Consider the following 17,108-nt stretch of genomic DNA (forward strand, 5'->3'; position numbering starts at 1 on the left):
TTTTCTTTCATAGCCTTGGAGAGCATGGAGGGATATTATTACAGAGAGAATGTGTCAGTAGAGGAATTTCAGGCCCAAATCAATGCTGGATCTCTGGAGAAGGTCAAGCAGTACTACAAGAGACTGCGGTAAGTCATGCTTCACCTGTCAGTCAAACTTCAGCTCTGAAACTGCAACCCGATCTCACGACCAAGTCGTACGAATTCGACGAATGATTAAAAAGTGGCTAATTCGTAACAATTCATACGACCTCACTCGTACGAATTAATACGATTTTGCTAAATCGTACATATTTTACGAATTGGCCAATTCGTATGAATTCGTACGAATGACCTACCCCTTACCCCGCCCCTAAACCTAACCATCACGTGGGTTTAGACAAATCGTACGAATTAGTACGAGTGAGGTCGTACGAATTAGTACGAATTAGCCACTTTTTAATCATGCGTCGAATTCGTACGAATTGGTCGTGAGATAGTGTTGGAAACTGCGCAATTTTCTCTCTACGCCTTCATACCTAAGTGTAAAGCGGTCATTGTATTTCCTCATGAGGTGGAGATGGGAATTCTGGGAGATTTTAACAAGTTATGGTTGCTCGGTTGAATCTCTACCGTGTGAGGGACTGGGAGTGGCATTTGAATTAAAATAAAATGATGTTAAAGGTGCTATATGTATTTTTTAGCGGCCTCTATGGGGGAATGTTTCCGATTGGGTAACGTTGCATTTGTGGTGTTATCTAACATAAGGCATTTCACTAACTATTCGTGTATCTTTCACAATCAGCAATGTCAACATAGGTAAATGTATAATATGATAACGAAAACGGTTAGTGAACTAGACTGAACAATTTCAGTGTAACAGTAAGATCGTAGGAAGTAACATTACTGTACTGAACGTGTCTGGAAATATGTATTATAAACAATATGATAGTAGTGGGATGAGTGACGTTAGACAGTTGATCTAGTACATTAAATAAAAGTTACATCCTAAAGCACCTACATTTTGTTATCTTGGAACAGTCTTTTGTATTCATTTCATGTCTCATGTATGTTGTAGTTTACCTTGCTATTTCATTAAAGTTTATCATTATTTATTTCTGCATATCTGAAAACTTGTAATTTATCACAATAAAAATACCGGAGGTCTCACCATAATTCAAATGCTCTGCCGATGTTGATCCGTGTTTTGGTCCAAAGTCGATCCGATTCACGTTTTGCTGGACGAGCTCCAGCAGATACATTCTTTTTATTTAATTTTTTATTCATTTTTATATTTATGTGGAGTTTGTGTTGGAGTCTGTGTTGTGCTGGAGGCAGGTCGTTTTTTGGTGTTATCGTTTTTTGGTGTTTTCAGACAGTCACATCCAATGGATTTCGTAGAAAATAAAATAAATAATAATAATTCGTTACATTTATATAGCGCTTTTCTGGACACTCAAAGCGCTTCACATAGAGGGGGGGATCTCCTCAACCACCACCAATGTGCAGCATCCACCTGGATGATGCGACGGCAGCCATATTGCGCCAGAACGCTCACCACACACCAGCTTACTGGTGGAGAGGAGACAGTGATGAAGCCAATTGGTGTATATGGGGATGATTAGGAGGCCATGATGGACAGAGGCCACTGGGCAAATTTGGCCAGGATGCCGGGGTTACACCCCTACTCTTTCAAAATTTGGCCAGGATGCCGGGGTTACACCCCTACTCTTTCAAAATCCAACCCGGAGACTTCATATTTCACATAGAAATAGGAAAACTGGCCTTCAGAGGTAATAGCAAAACCTGACAAGTGAATCATTGTAATGTATGATTACAACTCATTCACACACAGGCAAAAAAGTTACATATAGCACCTTTAATAGTTAAATTCCCCCTTTGGTGAAAATCAAGCTTTTAATGTTGTTTATATGTCTATGTGGTGGCTTAAAAAAACATACAAATTTATAAGTCAACACCATTGTTGAGGATTTTCTCTTTAAAACAGCAGTGAACCAAAGACCGTCTCAAAAATGCGGTTTGAAATCGCTGGTGTTTCTGATGTCAGAAACTGCCTTGTAACCAATCACATCAACGTGTGACCGTAAACGAGTGAATCTTTGAGCTGGTGCGAATGCGTGAAGGTGGGGCCAATTTGCATATTCAGAACCGCGTATACTAAATGAGGCAAGGGTGTAGAGTTACATTCAAGCTATTTTAATGCAGGATTTTTTTTCCAAGAAAAAAAAAAACCCTTTGAATATTTAATTTTGGTGATCAAAGATGAGTTTTAAGGGATACAATTATTAACTTAAACATTTTGAAATCACATTTTCAAACTAACAAATACATAAACATTTGAAACTGCTTTAATTTAAGTTTAAAGATGTAGACATCTGGCTCTTTGCCCATACTGTAATTATGTCAGTCTGTTTGTATAATGTTTTTTTTTTTTGTTGGGATGAAGATGAATTTACCCTCAGATCTAAAGATGAGTTCAATTCATCAGTCTGTCAAAACTAGACTTTATTTCATAGCCACAACTGGTGTTTCAGATAAACTATACAGCCAAAAGCATGTGGGTACCCAAACATTCTGGGAAGGTATTCCAGGAACATTGCTGCAGTATATTATGGGAATATTCCCATCTAGCAATCCAGATATGTATCTGTAGATCAGTGTTTTACACCGGGTTCATGTTTCTTTGGTTCTTAAGTTATATGTTTAAGTCTTCCAGAGGTCTCTTGAGACATTATAATGGCTGTTGAAACATGTAAGTTGTTTCCAAACCCTGAACATCAGCACTAAATATGAGTGAATGTGATATGTTTATGGAAAATAATCATCATGCAGGACCCTAATAACATGGTCTCTGAGCAGCTTATGTTTGCTTTATAGCACACAAGGTAAGCATCTGATGTAGATCTCGCCCCTAATTGGTTACAGTGTGCTGAGGTCAGCCAAGTTTCATTGTGTTACGCGTGCCATAGGGGCATATTACTTTTGGGATTTGAATGGAAGCGAGCCTGCCAATTGTACCTGAGATCAAGTACAGCCTTGGCTTGGTTTGAGGCCAGTGGAAAATGTATGACGGGTTACTCAAGAAATATTGTCTCATTATGTGCAAACACTGTTTTGGTTTGGCTTGCCAACATTCGGGGTGTAATGCTGACAATTATCTACACCGTGCTCTCTGGCATCCTCGTTTTTTTTAAAATAGTCTATCTATATTCCACTAATAACACAATTTTTCTGAGCCTTTTCCATACCCTTGCTATCTGAGCAATGGTATTGGCATTTTTAAGCCGAGCTTAATGGATTTCTATCGACTGAATGTGAAGTGTGAACACTGAATGACGAAAAGGCAAATCCGCTCCTTCTTCGAAATGTGTCTGTTCTTATATGGATATGACAATGAGGCCACTATGTGCTAGACGCTAGTCTTCAAAATTCTAAACACGATCCACATTTTCATTTTTTTTCTGAAAAACTTATCCTTTTAAAATTGACTAGTCAGTGCCTTGTCTAAATGATTAGATTACAAACGAACCAATAATGTCATATATAATAATTATGTGTTTTTTATTATATAAATCAAATAATAACTTTTTGTTGAATATTTATATTAATTACAATAATTATATGTTATCACATTTTAAATAAATGTATATATTCAATATTAATTAAATACATATACATACACACACACACACACACACACATACACACACACACACACACACATATATATATATATATATATATATATATAAATACACAACATTGTACTGGTATCCGATATACTGTTACACATGCATTTTATTTCTCAACTGTTTACATTCACTTATGGCATAACACACTACTGTATGTTCAATTTGACATGATTGTTGTAAGAAGACGTGAAAGTACTCAATTCAGTATTTGCGTGCTTCGAATGTGTGTTGCTCACACAAAACTTTTCAAACAGTGCGTGATTACCAAATTGTGTTCTCTTTTGTGTCTTGCACTTGAATATTTAAATTACCAAGGGTCAAAAACACTTGCAAATGATAAACTTTTGCGACAATCCAGCACTTGCTTGATCGGGCAAGTGACAGTGCCTTCAACTGTGTCATTCAGATTTGCCCCGGGCCTTCGGGCAGACCTTATTGCCGAGCCCTGCAAAATACAGGAATAACGTGTTCGAGTAGTCTTAATCCCCAAAGGACAAATGTAGGATTTTATTTGTAAGTAGTCTTTATTTCTCACAAAACTGCGTTTGTTTTAACCAATTATATTGCATTTTTATTTATTTAAATTTGGTATATCCTACAAAATGACCCCTGTGAGATCAAAGCCAAAGAGAACATGCTCTTTACATCTTTGACCTTTGTAAATGATGGACAGTATTGATCGGCCACTTTGCATCTTCAGCCGAGTAGTGTTCTGAGCTCATTGACAAGTTCAATTGATATTATACTGCAAAGATCCAAACAGACCCATGCGCTAATGTTGGTAATGATTTGAATGGAAAAGAATACCAAAATGTGGGATGTCTGTAGATTGCTTATTATCCAGAGCTCATTTTAATAGTACAGTCAAAATGTGATGGAAGCACTAAATAAGATGCTATAATACCCAAAGAGAATGATCATTCCTATCTACCTCTATTAGAAATATTATCTATACTGTACGTATATGTTGCTTCATGAATCACCATGATCAAACAAAGGCACATGTACATTAAACCCAGACGAGATATATTATATATTACTGTTCAAATGTGAAGTCAATAACTTCTGACATTACTGATGTTGCTCATCAGAGTAAAGCTTGGAGATTGACTTGGAGAAAGACCACATGAGTCTTTACAAAAAGTCTGTTTGTCTATGACTATGTCTTAAAAGAGACATCATTTGCGATGTGATGAGGTCATTAGAATCATCATCAAACAAACCTGATCTGAAAATAACAAACACATGTCTGGTCTCATGCGAATGAATTTTGCATTATGTGCCTTTCCATTTCAATTCATATAAGTATATCACATCCATCACTAAAACACTTTAGTTGCTTCAGGCTAGAATGGTGAACCTGAAACCTTTTGTATACCTTCCCAGATCATTAACCACAACAGTGCGTCACAGTCGGGTTTCTGACAAAGAACAGACACTTAATTCTTGGCCAGTTTCTTTATTCAGTTGGCTTACAGTCTCTCTGTCTGTGACATCTATAAAGTCAAATTTGTGTATACATAACTATTGATGAATGATGATTATTATTAAGTTTCCTAAAAATAATGTCACTATACCGGTTTCGCCATTCTAAAGTTTGAGAATGATTGGACAGAGATATTTTAACAGAGTGTCTTTAATATCACAAATACCATTAGTGTTGGTAAATTCAATTCATTTCCATATATCAAGTCAGTTTCTTAGGCATAATCACTCAAAAAAAAAGTCTAATGGACGTTTGGGAAGAAATGTCTTGATTTATTTTTTAACTACTTGTTTTAGTTGTTGCATTAAGTTTAATCTTTTTTCACTACAGTGACTTTTTGGCTGTTTGGCTGAGATGATGATTCATCGAATTGAAATCGGAAAGAAATCACCCTTTTAAGCCATGACAGCGCAAATATGAAAACATAAATCAAATATCATAAAAAGGCTAATTATATATATTAGCATTAGATCTTTTTTTTCATGGATTGAATCATTAATACAAGTAAATTTAGTCTTGCTGCTTTACTTTTGACTAGTTTTAAGTACAAAATTTAAAAGCAAGGAGAATTGACAAAAGGGACGGTGAATAGAGACACATGAATATGTGAGATGTTTCAGAGCTGTTGCTCTATTTATTTGTTGGCTCTATGTTATTTCTGCCTTTATTTATACCACATTCAGCATTACATTAGCTCACATTATCAACGCACAGCTCTGGAAGAAGTTCAGTTTGAGTATGCAGTGTTAATGTGGTCTTTATCGAGTTGATGTCAGCTCCAGTTGTGTCTTTTCATGGAAAGCACTTTAATTTGGAGACAGCACAGTACCCCTTTTCATGTGGAATGGAAATTAAAATAGTTTGACTACATTTGGCGCATTTAATCGAATCCGTGACTCATCTGGTAGTTTTTAAGCTGTTCAACTTCGTGTCCAGTTCATGTCCAGTTCATCTCCCCTTCATAAATAAGACTTCAAAGTATGGGATAGAAACTGCTTCTAATACACCCAGTAAGTCAGTAATACAGTCGAGACCTTGATGTGGCATCAGACGTGGTGGCTGATTTTTCTGATGATGAACCGCCAAAAAAGAGTCCAGCCAGCTTCTTTCATTTCAAGTTTTGTGGATTGTTAGATTAATTCCACAGCTTTGTTGACTAAAAATAAACTTGGTTTTTTGATTGTTCTCCTAAACAAGGCATTCACTGCTGATTTCAGATTTAAACTCCACATGCCCACAAGTTCTTTGTTTTTTTCCGAGTTACTGAAGTGAGACTTGAGTTTGTAGTGGTCTCTGCGGTCCTAGTCATGTGGATGTGGTGTGTTTGATACAGATGGGTAGCTCGTTCTTGTAGCACTCTGACCCTGTGTTAGGTTTCTGGATTGTGGGATGTGTGTGTGTTTGACAGCTGGATTAATGGCCGTACTTATCAGCCAGTAAAAACTCGATGCTTGGCTAGTCGCGAACTGAAATTGGTTGAGCGATCTGGTCCCGATGGGAAGGCACCTATACATGGGCTGAAATTTTTGTGTGAGTGTGTGTTTGTGTCTTTTAGAGTGCTTTTATGACAGCTTTGATGGAACCAGCATGACATCATGTTTGTGAATCGGTTTGTAATTAGTCGAGGTTTGTTGAGGTCATGCATTGGGTCATGGTGGCGGTTGAGGCCTAGCGCTATTTGTAGATTTATTGGTCTTCTTAAAGGCACGATGGCCTGATAATGACCATGATGCAATGCTGAGCCGCAAAGAAACCAAATAAAAACATACATTTGGCAGAGGGCACAAAATCTGCCAAAACCAAAAGTAAATGTTAAACCACGAGTGGTAAGACAAAATAAATATGCATGTTTGGTCAAATGTGTTGAATTGAAGTGAATTTTATAACATTTTATGTTACAGTATGTCTGAAACCTGAAGATCATCATGCATTTTAAGGCCCCTTGAAACCCAAGGTCTTGTTTCCTAATTTTTATAGCCTCTGTCCTGCAAATGACTTGTGAAATGACAAATGACAAATGAAACACACACTCCAGACTTTACATACATGAGCACGACAAATCTGGGTAACACTGTAGTTTAAGGTCCAATTCTCACTATTAACTAGTTGCTGATTAGCATGCATATTACTAGGATATTGGGTGTTTATTAGTACTTATAAAGCACATATTAATGCCTTATTCTGCATTACCATATTCTACATCCCTTAATCCTACCAATACCTAAACTTAACAACTACCTTACTAACTATTAATAAGCTGTAATTAGGAGTTTATTGAGGCAAAAGTCATAGTTATTAGGTAGTTGTGAGAATTGGACCCAAATTTCAGTAAATGAATTAAAAACATTGTTAATTTGATTCAGTAAATACCCCTGTTTGCATCTAAATACCACTCCATACTATCATGGTCCTGCTGAGGCATGCTGTATTCATTCATCAGTGTCTAATCATGTCTGAAAACCCCAAAGCACACTGGGTAATGCTTTTGAAATAGGGCCAGAAGTGTTTTTTTTTTTTTTTTTTTTATGTTTTAAGATGAAACAGTGCAGTGGCTACAATTTGCTTTTAGGCCCAGCAAACAGAGTCGTAGCTAAATTGGTCCCATCCTTGGATCCTGTCCAGCATTTCCATTAAAGTCTCTCATAAGAGCCCATGGAGAGAGAACATGGGCCATCAGTTACTGCACAGTGTGCCTTAAAGGAAAGACCACTGATGAGTTACGAGTCCTGCAGGTGGGTCCCACGTTCACCACACACAGACCAGGGCACATTCTAAGATAACGCCACCCTCTGGTTTAATGGATTACATTTGCCTGCTTGAGTAGTGACCCTTAATCACTGTAAAACCTCTAAGAACCAGAACCAGCATGGGGGTTCTGTATGCTTTAGTTTTGAGGAAATATTACACTTCTTGACTCTGAGCTATTCCATTTCTTTCTTGATAATTAGTCTAAAAAATATAGTAATGCCATATTTTTGTTAATTTACCTTATTAATATCATTAGACATAATATATATATATATATATATATATATATATACTTTGTATATTTTTTTAATGACACCACCATAAAAAAGTTTGGTTGGTAAGATTTTTTAAAGTAATATTTTTTGTTATGTTTTAATGTCTAGGCTGTATTCATTTGATAATGCACTAAAAATAGTAATATTGTGAAATATTTGTACAATTTAGAATTTAATATTTTTTGACTGTAAAGCTGAATTTTTCTGCATCTTTGCTCCAGTCTTCAGGATCAGATAATCCTTAAAAATGTATTATATTAATTAATATGTTTATTATTATATTATAAATTTTAATATTCTGATTTGATGCTCAATAAACTATTATTAATGTAAAAATTGTATCAGTTATACTGATACTTATGTGATATCTTTTTTATAGATCTATCTATCTATCTATCTATCTATCTATCTATCTATCTATCTATCTATCTATCTATCTATCTATCTATCTATCTATCTATCTATCTATCTATCTATCTATCTATCTGTCTGTCTGTCTGTCTGTCTGTCTGTCTGTCTGTCTGTCCGTCCGTCCGTCCGTCCGTCCGTCCGTCCGTCCGTCCGTCCGTCCGACCGTCTGTCCGTCCATATCTATTACCCAAAATACCTTAGCAACTCACTAGAAACTAATTAAACATTTAAATACTAATACTTAACTACATACACTTACTATAGGGTTAGGGTTAGGAATAAGGGTTAGTTTAGGTTTAGTTGCATCATTTATACAGTAACTACATGTCACATATTTTATTAGGTAGCACTTTATCTTACAGTGCCCTTGTCACAGTATATGTAAAAGATAACATTCAGGATGGGATTTTGTGTAAAAATCTCATGCCCCTAAATATAAGTTAACACACACCCCCTGTCAGTGCAGTGTTTCTCAACAGTGAGTTGTTGTCTCTGCCGTGAAACTGAACAGCGGATGGGCGTTTGATCTAGTGACATAAATCGTCAGCTCCATCTGGTGCTGTTTGAGCCCGCCAAACTTGTCTGTTTGGTTTTGCGATGCGTGAAGACCCGCTCTGCCCATCTGGTGCGGAGAACTTTGAGAAGCACAGCGGGCTATTGTTTTAAATCAGTGGACTCTTTAGTCACAGTCTGAAGTGAGGGGCACATTACATGAAACTGTACTGGTGTGGATAAATCAGGACGTGAACCATAGTGACTTATGAACTTTAACTGGTCTAGCACAACTTTTTTTTATGGGTGTAGAAGAGCTTTTATGATTTTCTCTCATAAAGAATCTCTCTAGTCTTGCCTTGATGGATTTCAGTCAAAAACTTTTTCAGTGATTTCAGTCACTTTTTTTTAAATCCTGCTCTGATATGTCCAGGCAGGGACATCTTTGGAGGCTTTGCTGATGGATGTGGCCATGGCTTATTCTGAGACTTTAGGCCATCTGCAGAAGGGGTGATGGACTGAAAATTCAGAGACTGAGAATTCACAAAAATGAACAGGCAGCCGGCACAGAACTGCTGGATTGTGAAGGTCTTGTGTCGGCAGTATGAGAGGCATTTGTCTTCTTGACTGAAATTACAGAGTTCATTTTCTTTTTGCCTGGTCTCCTCTTCTTTCTTTTCAACACACTCTGTTGTAGTCAGGGTCAGTAAATATTAGAGAATTATACATTTTAGAAAAGTTGAATCATATCTTTTGCATGTAAAAATAAAATTTAAATGTAAAATAAAGAATAATGATATAAATTCATATACAGTAATATTACTAAAATGCACACAGACTTTCAAAAGTTTGGGGTTGGTAAGATTTTTAAATGTCATTGAAGTTGTACATGCTCATCAAACATTACAAAGAGTGATATTGTGAAATATTATCACATTTTAATGTTTCTATTTTAATATATTTTAAAATGTAATTTATTATCTGATATCATTGAATGACACATGTGTCATTCAGTGTCACGTGATCTTTCAGAAATCATTCTAATATGCTGATTTGCTGAAACAGAATAGAAGGATTGAACGAACAGCATTATTATAGCATATTTTTGTAACATTTTAAAAGTACAATTCTTGTTAAAAGTATTTTCTTTCTTTGAAACTGACTTTGACAAATTTACATAAATTGTGGTGTGTAGCCTACATATGTAATATTTGATCAGACTGACTTTTTTTCAAATTAGATGTAACCTCTGACTGTTCTTTACAGCTGGCAAAGGTCTAACGTGATATTTAACATGTCATTTGAAACAATAATGTACCAGGATCACAGACATTCCTGTGTATTACACTGCATTGAAATGGCTACAATGGCTATTGAGGTCTACCAGCTGCTGTATCAGAGCTTAGAGGCCTTGATGGATGTTTCTAAGCCAATTAACCTCCATTCGTGGTTGTTTGTGCTTTGCATGATATGTTGGGTGCTTAATGAAATTAAGATGAAAATCCTTTTGTAAACCAGTGGAATGAGTGATTTAAACTCTTATTGCTTTAAGCTGATGGTATCTTGATGTTTCTAAAGAACTTTGCTTAATGCAAATACCTGAGTGTATTTGTTAACATAATTTGGCTTTATTAATAATCTGTAATAGTGCAACAATTTTCATATCATCTGCTCCAATCAGCGAAGGATTTAATATATTTTACTAATTAACAATAATATTAATGCCCTGTCAAATGAGAATATTATCGTGATAAATCACACCCGGCTATGGTGCAGATGGTGGATTAATTTACCTGACAATAAACATGTGCTGCAATATGCCACAAAATCAGAACCACGTGGCAGACAGTTCTGCCTTTTTTTTTACAATAAAAGTGTGATATTTTGATTTAAAATTGGAAAAATAATTATATTTGGATATAGTCCCCATATGCAGAATTCATTCTCTTTCAACTCCTCTACTGCCACCTCTGTCTGTTATTGGTACTGCAGGCAGTAATTGTCATGTGGAACAAATCCCAAAGTAATTTAGATTTGTGTTGTTTTAAACAAAGTTCCCAGCTGCTTTGTTTGTAGAATAAAGAATCTTTACAACCAGCTTTCTTTTAATGTAAAATATAAACCAAAGCCCAAATTAAGTTTAACAGCACATCCTGTGTTCTTGTTTATGCAATCATTGGTCTAAACTATGTTCACTGCTTACACTAACATGTCTTTATTTTTCCTCCATAGGGCCTTTTATCTGGATAAATCAAACCTTCCCCCCAGTTCGGCTCCCAAAGCGGCTTTTATAGACAAGGTATTTACCATCACACAATCTGCAGGGACTCATGGAAAATCTGTGATTTAAGAAAGTATAATGAACCTAGTTATTTATTAAATGCATTTGTTGATTTTAAATAATGACAAAAGTAACCTGCAGAGTTTAAAAATGGCACTTCTGTCATTAAAAACCTGTAAGACTTTCATTCATCTTTGAAACAAAAATTAAGATCCATTGACAGCTATGCAACTACCAATTTGACATTTAAAAAAATGTCATAAAGAGATTTTAAAATTAATCTGTATGAATTTTCTGAAGAGACACGATCGCTTTTTTTTGACGAACATACTTAATTTAGGCTTTAAATTTACATATAAACATTGATCAACACACACATCAGTTGTAGTAAATGGAAACTCAAACCTGTTTGCTTGATGCACAAGAACCATTGACATTTATTCTCATGTTTCGTAGCATGTTTGAGCTTCTTTAAGAAGAGACATCAAAGTGGCAGTTGGACGGACTGTAGATGGTCACTGGTTCTTCATACAGCATTATCATATTACTTCAGGGCCAGGTTTCACAGAAAGGGCTTAACTTAAGCCAGGAGTAATCCTTATTTAAATTAGGACATTTAGTGTACAGCTGGAAACAAAACAATGAGAAGTGCAAGTTGCTCTCTCATTGTAGTCTGGGACTAGACATATGCCTTGTCTGTGAAACCAGGTACAAATGTCTTGAAATAAAACTCACAAATCTTCATTCATTGGTCATTGTTTCAATGTGTAGAGAAATGTGATGATTCTACGTTTTAGAATTTCTCTTTTTGTGTTCAAATATGAGTTTGGAACATCATGAGAGTGATTAAATCTCTTTAACATGGAATCTTTTTTTTCCCTCTCCCTTTTTGTAGCTGATGCGTCCTCTTAATGCTCTGGATGAGTTGTACAGGTTGATGGAAAGTTTTATCTCGTGTCGACGGACGGCTGCGTGTCAATTCACAGCCTGTGGAGCGTCTGGAGTTGGGCTGCTCACCGTGGCCTCGGAGCTTTGCAGCCGCCTGGGAGCGTGTCATATCGTCATGTGTAACAGCGGAGTACACCGGTCAGTCTGGGTTACACACATATACACTCAAACTCCTACTTTCCCTTCTGTCCGACAGGCATTAGGCATTCGCCTGGGACTCTTAAGTGGAACGCTTCTGTTTCTTCCTCCCCTGTCTTTTTTTTTTCCTGTCTGTCTGCAGCTCGGAGCAATTTACTTCTTGTCACTTATGTCTTTTATCTTGTTTTCTTCACTGCAGCCTCAATCTTTCTTCTGTTTTGGTGGATTTTTTTGGGGGGGTGGGGGTTGTCTTGAGGTTCTCTCGTATTACGTAAGTTGCTTACGCTACGGGTAAAGTCATCTTTTCTCGAGATCTGAAGCAAAAATGATCCTTCATTTTGTATTTGTTGTCAATTTGTTGCTCATTAAGCAGCCTGACTGCATGGGGATAAAGATTGTTGGCCACTCTGCTGGTTTTGGCCCTGATGGACCTATATCTTCTCCCCGAAGGCAGTAGTTAGAAGAGGTGATGTGCTGGATGTAAATGTTCCTGGAGGATGTTCTTCTCTCGGTTCAAGCAGCGGGAGTTGTACACGGTTGGGATGCCTGGGAGAGTGACCCCAATGATCTTTCCTGCCACTCTCACCACTCTTTGTATGGCCATCCCTCTCTGAGCTGGTGCAGGCAGCAAACCACACCAGTTACCCATAGTTTAACACACTCTTCACTGCATAGTGGTGAAAGTTGATCATGAGTCTCTGGGGCAGTTTTACCCACCTCAGCTTCCTGAGGAAGAAGAGGCGCTGTTGGGCCTTTGGTTTTCCCCCATGACAGATCCTCCATCACAATGTAGAGTCTGGACCAATCAGACGCACACTAATTATTCATATTCATTATATTTAATGAATATAAAGGTCTATGAAACTCTCCCCCAAAACTAACCTCACAAATGAAGTTATTTGTTGGCCGGGTGTCCGGTTACAGATCACTTTAAGACTGATGACAGACTTTTACAACCCCAAAGGAATGTGGCCACATGCCCAACATGCCCCCAACATGCCTCCAACATGCCTCCAACACGCCCAACATGCCAAACATGCCTCCAACATGCCCAACATGCCAAACATGCCTCCAACATGCCCAACATGCCTCCAACATGCCCAACATGCCTCCAACATGCCCAACATGCCTCCAACATGCTTCCAACATGCCTTCAACATGCCTCCAACATGCCCAACATGCTGCCAACATGCCTCCAACATGCCTCCAACATGCCTCCAACGCGCTGTCATTCTCAAACCGAGACATGGTTACGTCCCCAAGGCGATTGGCACACCTTTTAGAGCACGGATCATCTCCCTATCGGCTCTGCAATCATACGAAATTTATATCCAATTTACATCACACTCTCCGTCGCCTTCAGGCGTTCTGAGCAGCTCTTTGTTTCGTTTGGAGGGCGCACCAAGCATCTCACTGCCTCAAAACATAGCCTGTCCAGATGGATAGTGGACGCTGTCGCAGCAGCTTACGTGTCCAAACACCTCAGGGCCAATTCCACTATAGGCATGGCTTCATTGTGGGCTTGGTCCAGCGGGATTTTTATTCACGATATTTGTATGGCGGCAGGCTGGGCCTCCTCCTCTACATTTGTGAGGTTCTATAAGTGAAGTTCCTGCCTTGCTGGCTGAACTTTTTTCAGTTTAAAGTGATGTGTATGTTCTGCCCAGTTGTTCATGTGCAGTCCACTTTCGTAGCATAAGCAACTTACGCAATACTCCTTCCCTCTTCTAGAGAGAACCGAGGTTACATTAGGTAACCGAGTACGTTTTCCTCTATCCAATCTCTCTTCCTCATGCCATCTAATATTCAATTTCTTCTTCAGCATGAATAGGTAATAATCCTCATTACATGCTCATGTATCATTCCAGAAATACCTTTTTTCTGCACTAATCATTCATCCAATGCAATTATGAATACACAGCTCAGCCCATCTCACTTCTAAATTTAGAATTTTCTCGCTCAATCCAGAATTTCAGAGATGATCCAGACATCTCCATTTCTCTAAAGGTTAATTTGTGAATCTCCACTGAAGGATCGCATGTTATTCATCTCAAGGCCTCTTTTAGTATCAGCGAGAGCTGACTTATTTCACAAAATTGCACAAAATTGCAATTTCTTGTGCTTCTATTTGTCCCTATATAGTGCCTATAAGAATAGTTCTCAAAATTCAGAACTATATTGATATTCCTCAAATATTCAGATTTTGTTGAAAATATCTCATTGACTTGGGATCAGTAAGATGTCTCTTAAGATGAAATAGACTGCATTCATTTGATGAAACAGTAAAAACAGTCGGTATGATCCTTCAGAAATCATTCTAATATGCTGATTTGGTGCTCAATTTACATTTCGTGTTATTGTCAATATTAACAAAATAGACTAACTTTTATGTACAGGTGTGCTATATACAAATAAAATAGAATAGTATTAACAGGGAATGGAATAAGAAGACGTAGGGTACTGTCAAATAAATATATGATATTGCACATTATCATTGCACAGTGGGGAGAACATTTAGATTGCCAGTGGGGAAGACACTTTTCTTGTGCCTGGCTTTTCTGGTGCTCTGTAGCAACAGCCAGATGGCAAAGGTTCAAAGAGAAGGTGGCTTGGATGTGAGGGATCCAGAGTGATTTTCTGAGCTCTTTTTCTAACTTTCGATGTATTCAGTTCTTGGAGGGTGTGCAGGGGAGCACCAATAATCCTTTTAGCTGTCAGAACCGTTCTCTGTGTTCAGCTGAACCAAACCACCAGACAGTTATGGAAGTGCAGAGGACAGACTCAGTGATGGCTGAGTGGAACTTCATCAGCAGCGCCTGTGGCAAGTTGAACGTCCTCAGCTGGTAAAGGAAGGCTTTTTTTCACAATGGAGGTCAATGTCATTGGTCAAAGTTTGGCAGTTTTTTGGGGCACATCTTGACATTGAAATTTGGATCCACTTTTCTTAGAAAAATTGCCCTAGATGGATGGGAAATATTTTTGAATTGCAAAGTCATTCCAATTATGCCTAATTCCAAAGATTCCAAACTGGGCCACTCCATGAAATCATCCTCGTTTGTTTAGTGTGGGTATTCTTGTTTTTGGGTGTTCTTATGTTGAAAGATTCACATTTGCCCTCTGAGATTGTTCTGTTGTCTAATTTTCTTTTCCTCATGTTTCTCACTTCACATCACTGTCTGGAGGACTGTAACTCATAAAAAAATGTATTGGCCACTTTCTCACTTTTACTGTCACTTTCTCCTGCTCTTTTTGCCCGGATACTGAGTTTTGTAGGACACCCAGTGATCTGGGTGAATCTGAGAAGATGTACATTTGGTCTTGTTTGAAATAGGGGGCTTAATAGTGCTTTACAATATATTCATTGTCATTATTTTTTTATAAACTTGCCCTAACTGGGAATTTTTAAGTACCTTTGTCACAAATCTACTTGGAAAGGATCTTTCGCCTTCATTTGACGAGAGCCAGAGAATGTGCTAATACCTATTTAACAGAAGCAGAACCTTCAAGTAACTGCATAGCAACACCCTGGCAACTCATTTTTTAGGGTTGCATCTTGTGACATCATGTCCTTTTTTTTGGTTTGTTGAGCTTCCATGTCTTTGTTGACTCATCTCTGGTTTGTGTTGAATTCATATTTATTTCAAACCACATCAGAGTTTGGTTGGAAGCAGACCGAGACATATCTTCAATTGAGTTCCGGAGAGTGAACGCCGGCGCAGTTAGCTGCCGCTATTCTCCAGTACTATTTTAAACTCTTTTTATTTGTTTTAGTTATTTTATCGATATTCTTTTAAGTTTTAAATCTTTGCATCCTGATTGGATCTTATGTTGGTCATACTTCCAAAAAGAATAATCTGTGATTCTGACTGACAGCCTCACACTCTCCTCAAACATTGTGTTCATCCGCGCTGTGCGGTGTCGAGGGTCTCTTAGGTCTTCTTCTTCTGTTCTCCTTACTGTACCTAATGCTCGTTTGACCACCATGGATTTCAGAGCCTTTAGTCGTTCAACTCCCAGACTCTGGAACGCTCTTAGATCTGGCATCTGTGATAGTGAATCGCTTTCCATCTTTAAATCTCAGCTTAAGACACATCTTTTTAAATTGGCTTATTCCTTGTGATCTCTCCGTCTCAATTTTTGCTAGTTTTTTTTTGTACTCTGATTTTATATGAAGTAACTATAGTTGTAACTTTTCATATTCATTACTGTAATGTTTAATCATGTTTTGTGAGGTGACCTTGAGTGTCCAGAAAGATGCCTATATAAATAAAATGCATTATTATTATAATTATCTTTTCAGAGATCTCAGTTGGCTTGTTTGATGCGCACTAGGGTTCAAATGGCTGCATTCACACATATTCAAATGAAGTTCACTAACAGAGCAATCGCACTAGGTTCGTTTGAATTGAACCAAACATGCAAACACACACTTCGATTTTATTTATTTTGTAAAAATCCGTGTGTATTTGTTTTGGCATTGGTAATAATTGTCAGGATGTGGAAAATAACAGGAGGGTGTTTTTTTTTTGTTTTTTTTCGGTTTATTTCGATTTCAATTTCAAGGCCCTACACATGCATGCGCTCTTTGAGTGGCTCTTCACTGCAGTGTATTGGAAAATCAACATGAAATGTTTTCAG

At 37.5% G+C, this 17,108-nt stretch overlaps 1 protein-coding gene across 1 annotated transcript in view; it reads left to right on the top strand.

The window, feature by feature from the left end:
* The window catches only part of prex2 (phosphatidylinositol-3,4,5-trisphosphate-dependent Rac exchange factor 2), a 134,077-nt gene that overhangs the window by 100,651 nt on the left and 16,318 nt on the right, over positions 1 to 17,108 (top strand). The window contains exons 35-37 of the mRNA XM_039666829.2: positions 14 to 128; positions 11,336 to 11,402; positions 12,280 to 12,470. Of these exons, the coding sequence (XP_039522763.2) occupies positions 14 to 128; positions 11,336 to 11,402; positions 12,280 to 12,470 (373 nt within the window). The remainder of the gene's footprint in view (positions 1 to 13; positions 129 to 11,335; positions 11,403 to 12,279; positions 12,471 to 17,108) is intronic.

Source organism: Pimephales promelas, chromosome 22, assembly GCF_988280905.1.
Source record: "Pimephales promelas chromosome 22, fPimPro1.hap1.1, whole genome shotgun sequence".
Lineage (NCBI taxonomy): Eukaryota > Metazoa > Chordata > Actinopteri > Cypriniformes > Leuciscidae > Pimephales > Pimephales promelas.